Genomic DNA, 10,856 nt, shown 5'->3' with positions numbered 1-10,856 from the left:
AACCATTTCCCACCACCACGAATCCCAGTATCCCTCCCACCCCCCATCCTCCCCATCCCACCCTGCCTCTGTGGCAGGGCATTCCCTTTTGTTCTCTCTCTCCTATTGGGTGTTGTAGTTTGTAAGAGTTAAGCCTGATTTTCAGGGAGAAACGTTGGATGATTTACTTTCCATTGATCACTTTGTATATAAGGAGATGTCGCACAGCCGCATAAGCGGCCGTGCAGTTTGGAATAAAAGTCCTGGTTCCCGCATGCCTGAACTATGCTTGTAGAGGCTCATGGTCACTGGGGTTCCATCTGGAGAAGGCGGGATGCGGCACCTACCCCATCTGGGACTTCCCAGTGATCTCGGCTCTGTTTGGGACCTGGAGCATTCTCCAGGAGCTGTGGAGCCTCCCAGCGGTTTTTCTTTGCTGCTGTGTGCGGTAAAGATGGCGCTGGTGGGCCTCGAAGAGTGTTTTTGATGACGCACTTTATTCCATCTTTCGAGTATAATGGACGATGTTTCTTTTAGGCTGCCTTTGTAATTTTTTAACAAACCATTCTTTTTACATGAGTTGTGATAGCAAGATGTGTGTGGCATCTGTAATATAACAGTTGCATTCTCTGCTTCCTGTACCAAAACTTAAAGTGACCTTATGTCCATGACATACAAGTTATCTGCAGTCATTATTGTACATGTACCTTTTGGGGCAGAGGATGGATTAGAGTAAATGTTAAGTAGTCTGCAGATGTTCAGCATGGGTGCCATGGTGTGACTCTATGGTAAAGTGATGCATTGTATACATGAGACCTGAGTGATCCCCCATACTACAGGGAAAAAAATAGAAGTTCCTGCATGGAGCTTCCCTTTCTCCAATTACTCTGCTCTAAAGAATAAAGTTATTTAGAATTAGTCTGCAGCTCTCAGAGCATCACACTTGGTTCTTGTTAAAGAATCATTATCTATGCTATTCATGTCTTCTACCACAAAGAGAATGATCATTCACTCTAGCGTTAAATTCCTGCAGTAGCGCCTCAAAGAAAATGAAAACCTGCCATCAAGGGTTTCTGGATGGGTGTTACTGCTGCACGTTTGTGGGCGGCTCACTTCCTGTGTTATTTGTTTTGGAAGGACCTTCCAGTATAACTCCACTATTCTAAAGAGTCCTTTTCCTTAGCTCTGTTTTCACATAATTCTAGTTCTTTTATTAAGAATGTCCTGATCTGGGGCTGGAGTGATAGCACAGCGGGTAGGGCGTTTGCCGTGCATACTGCTGACTTGGCTTCGATTCCCAGCATCCCATCTGGTCCCCTGAGCACCACTAGGAGTAATTCCTGAGTGCAGAGCCAGGTGTAACCCCTGTGCATCGCCGGGTGTGACCCAAAAAGCAAAATTAAATTAATTTTTTTTAATGGCAGGCACTGTTCACCGCACTTCTTTCCACGTGATTCTTCCCACACTCCTCCCTGCCCCTTTCCCATGACCTTCAGCTCACCTCACTGAAGATGGGGCCCGTTTTCAGCCTTCCTGCTCCCCGAGTTGCAACTATTAGCGGGTTCCCCTCGTCTCATTCCCGCTTGGCCTGTGTTCCTCTCGGGTAACATTCACACCAGCTAGTCTGGGCAAAGGAGGAAGTACACTCGGCCTGTCCAGCGCCAGCTCAGACACAGGAAAAGGCCCAGAAGAGCTACCCAGCCCAACCTGATGGTGGCACAGACTCAGGAGCTGATCCAGTGTTTATTAGAGATTCGAAGTTGGGCTTACATGTTATGTTTACAATATCTGGTGGCACTAGGAAAGGAGACAGCCCCTAAGCACTGAGTGTAGCAGCCCCCCCCCCCCCCCCCAGCCCCCAGCCATGCACTGACCGGAAGGAGGAACTCTCATGCTGGCAGAGTGCATTTGCTTATGACCACAGCGAGCCGGTTCTCTCCAGACTAATCCACAGTGACCCCATCACAGGGCTTCCTGCCTCAGCCCCTTGGAGCCCTGTGTGGAGGGGAGGTGGTAAATAAACTCAACGGAGGTCAGCTGGATCAGTCTACAGAACATGTTGTAGAAGTACTCGTGGGTCTGGCGGAACCCCAGGCGCTCGTAGAGGCCCAGGGCCGCATACTGCACTTTGGTGGTGCTGAGGACAACTGCTTTGTAGCCCTGGTCCTGCCCGAACTGGAGGACAGTCCTCACCAGGGCCTTGGCTATGCCCTGGCCTCGGTGCGCTGAGTGCACGCACAGGCGGAAGAGCTCTAGGTGCTCCCTGTGCAGGGCAGGCTTCTTCACAGGCAGAGCCCCCACCGTGCCCACCACCCGGCCCTGGGACTCAGCCACCCAGAAGCAGGAGCCACACCCGCTCAAGTAGTGTTTGCTGATGTCAGACATGTCGGTGTTCAACGTAAGGGTGATAAAGTCGTTCCACATGCGCTTGACGAGGAAATGGAGGGTAGCCAGAAGGGAGAGGCCAGTCAGGAGAGTCAGGAGCCAGGAGCCAGTGAAGTGGAGTGTAATAAGGAGCGCTCCCATCAGGAACACTAGATTCTGGGGCAGCTTCAGACAGTGATAGAAGGTGGGAGAGATGTTTTCACCCATCGCCTTCAAGAACAGCTCCCGGGCCCCCTTGTCATCTCTCTCCTGGTATTTGCGGATGCGATAAGAAGCCATGGAGGACTTCGATGAGAATCAAGCGTGCACGAGCTTGGCGTCGCTATAAACCCTTCCAGTAGCTCTGGGGAAGACAGGAAGCCAGTCAATCCCAGCCCTTTATCCCACCCCTCGTGGAATTCTGGAGGCGCCTGTCTTGTGGGACCCAGTGGTTTCTCACTGCACTTCCTCGGGCCTGTACGGATCTTGCGAAAATAAAAACTTGTTGGGCTCAGAGAGATAGTACAGTGGGTAAGGTGCTTGCCTTGCATGGGCAAACCCAGGTTCGAACCCCTACATCCCCTGAAAAACCACCAGGAGTGATTCCTGAGCACAAGGGTAGGAGTAAGCCCTGAACACTGCCGGTTGTGGCCACAAAACACGAACTTGTTATCTTGGGTCATTTAAGGATTTAAAGAAAGATACATCTGCTTCAGTGGAGAGCCCCCAACCCCCAACAAGTCTGTCCTCAACTTCTTGGGACAGTATGAGGTGCACAGTGCAGCTGCCACACTGCGTGTCCCTCCTGTGCCCCTCACCCGCCTCTGGGACAGGAATCAGCCTCTGTTCCCAGCACGAGGCTCAGCAAGGCCCTTCCAGAGGTGATGTGTTTAAGCAGCTGCGGAGGCATCAAAGCCAGTCACTAGCCATGGCCCGGCCTGAGCATGAGGAGGGGCAGGCCCAGCCCCACCATGACTCTCACCTGCCACCCCGTGTCCTCTCACCTGCCACCACCACAAGAGTCTTGATTGCTAGAGCCACTGCATTCTGGATGTCCTTAGCCGCCGATCTGCATCCACGACTGCCCAGGGCCTCCTGGACCTCAGGGTGCCAGGCTGTGGCCATGCCCTCATTGGCTTGCCCTGTCCTGCAGTCATAAACCTCACGAGAGTGTGGACTGCAGCTGGACTAACTCACATCTGAGTCCAGCCCCCTTTCTCTTCTTGGGTCACCAGGGAGAGCCAGGCCTGGGGCAGCTCCAGGTCCCCTGTGGAGTTCTGCCCTTCAACCCTTGTGAGTTCTGCCTGCAGGGACCCACTGACCCCTGGCAGGCCCTGATGTCCACCCTAGGTCAAGCCATGCTCCTGAGCCCTGTGGGGTGCACCCCACCCCTCTCTGGGGTGTCAGGCACCCCAGTCAGAGTCCAGGCTCTCTCCTGCCCTGTGCTCAGAAGCTGGATTCTCCTCCCCGTGATGGCTTCCCAGCCCAGCCTCCACTCAGTCACTCTCCTGGGCCTTGCCTGTCTGCTGCCCCCGTGCCAGGCTGGGCCTCTCCCAACAGCAGGGGTGTCGCCGGCTGGTGGCTGCAGCACAGAGCAGCTGCCTGTGTCCTCGGGGTCACACCTGGGCAGACACGATGGACAAGAGCAACAGCAAGCTGGGCATGACCCTTCCTGAGATGTCCATGTGCTGTCGGGAGGGCAAAGCCTCCGTCAGAACTTCCCTGCGTCTCTTCCAGACTCAGTAGCTCCTCACCCTGGGTTCTCCCTGGCACTTACCACCGTCACCCTTAAGCTTTTCTGTGAAACGTCTGTCTCCTGTGGGCATTGGAGCAGGACAGAAAAAGTGCTGAGGAGGGTTCCTGCAGCCGGGACCCACAGGGACACGGGGGTGGGGTGGGGCATGAGCCACAGGCCACCCCCTCTGGTGACAGGGGTGGCACCTGTGAGCCTTCCTGGGAGCTCCTGGACAGAGAGTGGGGGAAAGGCAGCAGAAAAGCAGCACTGAGCCCCAAGGCTGGACAAAGGTTTGGGTTTCAAGAGTGAGAGGCAGCAGGAGGTAAAGTGCTTGAACTTTAGTCCCAGTGTGATAAGTGATCCCCTTATATCCTAGCCAGGCAGGAGAGGGAGTCAGGGCGGGGGTGGGGCGGGAGGGAGCATCAGGGGCACTATGTTAGACAACATGGACACATCAGAAAGCTATGGGAATGAGGTTTGTGGACGGAAAGAAGACTGGAGTTACCCTGTCTACCCCTCTGTGGTCCCAACCACGCATGGTCAGTCCCCGCGCCTGTGACAGGGAAAGTGAAGGCTGCTTCTTCCCTCCTCCTTCCAGATAGACAGAAACGAAGTTTAAATGCCAAAGTCAAAACCAGCAAATTTTAAGTAAGTAAATATGGAAAAAATATCTCTCAGATTTGTCCTTTCAAAAAACATGTCTTCTGGACCAGGACCTCTGAACAAGCAGCTGTGCACCCTGGGGCTGACCCTTGTAGGAAGGACACATGTTTAGGGTTCCCCGTCCCCCGCCTGAGGCCCAGAATCTGCATCTCCTCTCCTCAGGGTTGATTTTCGGGTCTTGCCCTCAGTGCCAGAGAGGACTTTATTTTGCCACCATTTCCACCCACCTGATGTTTTCCCGGGGGAGAGAGGAAACAGCCACCTTCTCCCTTTCTCTTCAGTCCTGCCAATGCTCAGCCATCATCCCTGAGGAAAATGTGTCCTCAGCTTCACTCAGAGACCTTCGGGAAATCCTGTCCCTCCTGCCTGAGCAGCAGCGGAAATCAAAGGGAGGAGGAGAGGTAAAGAGATGACAGAAAAGAAAGCGCCCCTTGGCGCATGCCAGCAGGCCCTCGCCCGCGGAGGGTGGAGCTTCGGAGGCCAGAGGCGGACTGGACTGGGGAAGGAAAGGGTCCCGCCAATCTCCAAGCCGTGAGGGTGGGGCCGCGCCGAGCGACGGCTGGGCTGGCGGGGCGGGGGGCACCGGCCCGGGTGGCCCCGAGCGCTGAACCTGTGCCTCTCCCTCTGAAGCAGTGGACGCTGTGGGCAGCTGAGATTCCCTTTCATCCCCTCTCACAAGGCTGTGGAGAGGTGCTTAACTACCTCCCAGGAAGGCGCTCGCTTTCCCTGAGCGCCTCAGAGCCTCGGGCCACTCGCCTCACTGGGGCCTCCTCTGAGAACTCCTCAGCAGGTTTCATCCACATTCTGGCGGGCACTGCTTCTCCGCACAGAAAGCTTTGGAGAAAAGAATTAACTCTGCAAAGCCAGTCTGCCAAGACCAAGCTGCAGTTTTCCTAACTTTTCTGGGCACTCCCGAGGCTATTCTGGTTCCTCTGGGTTGCTAAACACCTAACCAGCTGCCGGGCATCATGGCTGTGGCTTCTCCCAGGCTCCCTCCCACTCACGCTTGACTGAAAATATACTTTCCTTTATCTCCAAACAGCACCGATTATTGACTTTTTTAAATTTTTATTACTGAAACACCATGAGGTACAGTTGTAGACTTACAAATTTTTGTGCTTGGGTTTCAATTATACAGTGATCAAGTACCCACCCCTCCACCAGTGCCCATTCTCTAACACCACTGATCCCAGTATCCCTCCCAACCCCCATCCCCCCCATCCCACCCTGCCTCTGTGGCAGAGCATTCCCTTTTGTTCTCTCTCTCCTTCTGAGTACTGTGGTTTGCAAAAGAGGAATTGAGTGGCAATCATGTTCGGTCTGTATTCTACTTTCAGCATGCATCTCCCATCCTGGGAGGATCCTCCCAACACCTTTTATTTGGTCCCCCCTTCTCTATCTGAGCTGCCTTTTCCCCTAGCATGTGTGGCTCCCAAGCCATGGAGTAAACCTCCTGGTACTTATTTCGGCTATTCTTGAGTATTAGTCTCCTATTTTGCTACTTTATGTTCCCCAGAAGAGTGCAGTATTTCTATGTCTGTCCCTCCCTTTCTGACTCATTTCACTTAGCATGATACTTTCTAGGTAGTACCACTTGTATGTAAATTTCATGACTTCATCTTTTCTAACTGCTACATTAGAAATACTTCATTGTGTAGCACATCTCTTTGATTCCACTGTTCTTCCTGCATTAACATATGCCTCAGAGACCTGGGCCCTACGCAAACAGGATGAGAATGCTATTCGGGTCTCCCAAAGAGGAATTGAAAGAGCTATGCTTGGAAATATCACGTTTCACTCAAATGAGAGAAAGAATCCGGAGTTCCGACGTCCATCGACAATCAAGAATCAGGGATGCTGTCTCATTTGCCAAGGTGTCAAAAATCAGATGGGCTGGTCACATAATAAGATTTAAAGATGACCACTGGATTAGAGCTGTTACCGACTGGATCCCACGGGATGTCAAAAGACCGCGTGGCCGCCCACCTACCAGATGGTCAGACTTCTTCATCAAGATCATGAACGATCGATTTGAGGCTCTTCATGTTCCCAGAGCGAACAGATGCCATTGGGCTACACTGGCACGGAACAGGGACGGATGGAGACGTTACTGGCGCCCACTCAAGCAAATCGACGACTAATGGGAAGTTAAGTGATTAAGTGAAGTAGATGTACCAAAGTTTCTTTAACAAGTCATCTGTTCTCGGGCACTCAGGTTTTTTCCAGATTCTGGCTATTGTAAACAGTGCTGCAATTAACAAACAATTGCAGATGTCACTTCGACTATACTTTTTTGCCTCTCTGGGATATATTCGCAGGAGTGGTATTGCTGGGTCAAATTGGAGCTCAATTTCTAATTTTTTGAGAATCGTTCATACTGTTTTCCAAAAGGGCTGAACCAGTCAGCATTTCCACCAGCAGTGAAGGAGGGTCCCTTTCTCGCCACATCCGTGCCAGCACCGGTTGCTTTTGTTCTTTTGGATGTGGGCCAGCATCTGTGGTGTGAGATGATATCTCATTGTGGTTTTGATCTGCATCTCCCTGATAATTAATGATGTAGAGCATTTTCTCATGTGCCTTTTTGCCATTCGGATTTCTTCTTTGAAAAAGTTTCTTTTCATTTTGTCTCCCCATTTTTTGATAGGGTTGGATGTTTTCTTCTTGTGGAGTTCAACCACTACTTTATGTATCCTTGATATCAACCCCTTATCAGATGGGTATTGGGTGAATATCCTTTCCCATTCTGTAGACTGTCTTTGTACTTTGGTCACTGTTTCTTTTGAGGTGCAGAAGCTTCTTAGTTTAAGATAGTCCCATTTGTCTATCTCTGTTTTCACTTGCTCAGCCAGTGGTGTAACATCTTTGAAGATACCATTAGCTTCAGTTTCATGTTGGGTTTTCATGTTCCGTGGCATAAAGCTTCTCAAAGCACTGCCTGAGGCTCCTTTGAATTTCTGTAGTTTCTGTTGTAATGACCCCCTTTTCATTTCTGATTCAGTTTATTAGGGTTTTCTCTCTTCCTTTCTTTGTGAGTTTTGCTAGATGCTTATAGATCTTGTTTATTTTCTCAAAGAACCAGCTCTTGGTTTCATTGATCTTTTGGATTGTTTTTTGGGTTTCCATCTCATTAATCTCTGCTCTAAGTTTTATTATTTCCTTCCTCCTGTTCGGGTTGGGCTCCTTTTGTTGGTCCTTCTCCAAACTCTTAAGCTGTGAGGTTAGATTACTTATGTGGGCTCGCTCCTCCTTCCTGAGGAATGCTTGTAGAGCTATAAACTTTCCTCTTAACACAACTTTTGCTGTCTCCCATTTGTTTTGGTAACTCGTGTCCTCATTTTCATTAGTTTCCAGGAATCTTTTGATTTCCTCTTCGATTTCCTTTCTAAGCCGCTCATTGTCCAATAGTGAACTGTTTAATTTCCAGGTGTTTTTCTTAGTTTTCTGTTTTTGTGATTTACTTCTAATTTCAGCGCATTATAGTCTGAGAAAATTGTTGATACAATCTCTATCTTCTTAATTTTATGGAAGTATGTTTTGTGGCTTAGCATGTGGTCTATCTTGGAGAATGTTCCATGCACGCTTGAGAAGAATGTGTATTCAGCTTTTTGAGGATGAAGTGTCCTGTATATATCTACTAAGTCCCTTTCTTCCATTTCTTCCCTCAGATGAAGTATGTCCTTGCTGAGTTTGAGTCTGGTTGATCTATCAAGAGGTGATAAAGCAGTGTTGAAGTCTCCCACTAGTATTGTCTTGCTATCATTGTCTTTCTCCAAGTCTCTGAGTAGTAGTTTTAAGTACTTTGCTGGTCCCTCATTAGGTGCATATACATTTAGTATTGTAAGTTCTTCCTGTTGTACAGATCCCTTGATCAATAAGAAATGGCCTTCACTGTCTCTTGTGACTTTCTTCACTCTAAATAAATGTGGTCTGATACTAGGGTGGCTACCCCAGCTTTTTTATGGGATCTGTTTGCCTGTAGGATTGTTTTCCAATCTTTAACTCTGAGCCTGTGTTTGCTTTGACTATTGAGATGTGTTTCTTGCAGGCAGCAGAATGTTGGGTTCAATTTTCTAGTCCATCCTGCCACTCTGTGTCTTTTAATTGGTGCGTTTAGCCCATTGATGTTGAGAGAGATTATTGTTATGGGGTTTTGTCTCATTTTTCTGTTTAAATTTGTTGTATTTGAGGGGCCTGTTTTGTCTTAAAGTAGCCCATTTAGTTGTTCTTGTAACCATGGTTTTGAGTCTATGAAGTTCCTGAGCTGTTGTTTATCTGTGAAACTGGTGAATGAGGCTATTGATATGTTTTTTAAGACAATATTCCCAGGAGTCCACCCATGGGAGTAGCTCAGAGGTAGCAACAGGGCTGGGGGTGGTGGGGCATTCTATAGAACAATGAGCTTCACCAAAATCTTGGGTGAGCAAATTCCCAGAAGCACATACTAAGACATATGAAGAGGAGCTCTGGGGTAGGCTCAGCAGACTGCACATAGGCCTGTGGGTGGCTCCAGTTTAATCCAAGCCTCACATAGTCTCGCCCAGACACAGAGGACTGCCAGGTGTGACCCCAAAACAAAGAAGAGCTATCTCTCAGCCTTAGAATTTTAATTAGGGAAAAGTCAGTTATTAGCAGAACTATAACAGTCACAAAATCTTTTACACTCGCTGGATTAGCAAAACTTTTATACGCACAAATACACATTTCTGCGTTCTTGCAGTGTTGGATTTGCACGTTTGTACATCGGAATTGTGCTCATTTGTGTGGTTCCAGGGGTCACATCCTCACCCCATTCCCTTGACAAAGAAACAAATTGCTTTACTTTTGGCTTTGGCTTTCAGAATGTGTGTATTCACTTGGCCCTTTAAACAGGAGCGAGACCAGAGTGGATCAGTAAAGAGTGTAGCACTGTAGCACTGTCCTCCTGTTGTTCATCAGTTTGCTCGAACGGGCAGCAGTAGCGTCTCCATTGTGAGATTTGTTGTTACTGTTTTTGGCATATCGAATACGGGCTGGGGAGCTTGCCAAGCTCTGCCATGCCGGCGGGATACTCTCAGTAACTTGTAGGGCTCTCCGAGAGGAAGAATCGAACTTGGGTCAGCCATGTTGTCTGTGTGCAAGGCAAACGCCCTACCAGCTGTGCTATAGCTCCATCCCAAGGAAAGAGTATAGCTAATTATTTTTAGTTTCTGTATAAATCAACTGATTGACTAGTCTATTGATTGCTTGACTACTTTACTGACTACTGATTGATACTTTATTGATTGTTTGACTACTTTATTTTTAATTTCTGTTTATTGCTTATTTTATTTTTGGTTTCCGTATTAATCAATGGATTGTTTAGTTAACCATTTTATTTGGCTTCTATAAATGTGCTTACTTACCGTGCTGGCTTAATTCCAAGAAGTAAGTAGGCCTTTTAGAAACCCTTGCTGTTTACACTCAGGGCTGCCTCCCTCATCCAAGCTGGTGTGAGAGAGCTGGCCAGCTAATAAAGGTTCCTTAATTTGAGACAACATTACAGCTTTGTGGAGCATTTTGGGGGTGCTCAGCCTATAACACTGGGGTTGCCCTGTGTAGTGCTTAAAGATGTGGGTTGATGCCAGGGATCAAACTTGGGGCTTCACACACGCAGAGCAACTCTACCAATGAGCCACACTCCAGGCACATAGATTGGCAAAAATGTTTAAATCTAACATTCTAAGCGTTGGCAAAGATATGTCAATGGGAATTCATATGCCATTTGAAGGAGTTTCTGTTCACCCTACAACTCACCCCTTCTATGTAAACACTTGAATAAAAGGGCATACATGGAATCTGCCCCAGAAGGTTCTCAGGAACTTCTTCAGAATAGCAAAGAATAGAGAAATCCCCAATGTCCTTTGACAAGTAAATGAGTAAATGAGAGCTAAGATATTCTCAGTTTTGTGTTTTTGTTTTTGTTTTTGTGGGGATTTTGAGCCACACTTGGCAGTGGTCAGGACTACTCCTGGCTCTGAGCTCAGTGCTCAGGGGCCCCTAGGGGGATGCTGGGGATAAAACCCAGGTTGACCATGTGTAAGGCTAGCTGTACTGTCACTCTTTCCGGATACCCCTAGTGAAATTCTATGCAGAAAAA

General features: G+C 48.7%; 1 protein-coding gene across 1 annotated transcript; it reads right to left on the bottom strand.

Moving 5' to 3' along the window:
- Nucleotides 1–1,941: 1,941 nt before the first annotated feature.
- On the bottom strand, nt 1,942–2,643 carry LOC130034973 (putative N-acetyltransferase 8B). The gene has a single exon (XM_056126472.1). It carries the CDS (start codon nt 2,641–2,643, stop codon nt 1,942–1,944), a length of 702 nt encoding a protein of 233 aa, XP_055982447.1.
- Between the last annotated feature and the right edge of the window lie 8,213 nt (nt 2,644–10,856).

The sequence above is a fragment of the Sorex fumeus genome, unplaced genomic scaffold, assembly GCF_029834395.1.
Source record: "Sorex fumeus unplaced genomic scaffold, SorFum_2.1 ptg000006l, whole genome shotgun sequence".
In the NCBI taxonomy this organism is placed as follows: domain Eukaryota; kingdom Metazoa; phylum Chordata; class Mammalia; order Eulipotyphla; family Soricidae; genus Sorex; species Sorex fumeus.
The sequence above is the reverse complement of the archived record's forward strand: the minus strand, read 5'-3'. Positions and strand labels throughout refer to the sequence as shown.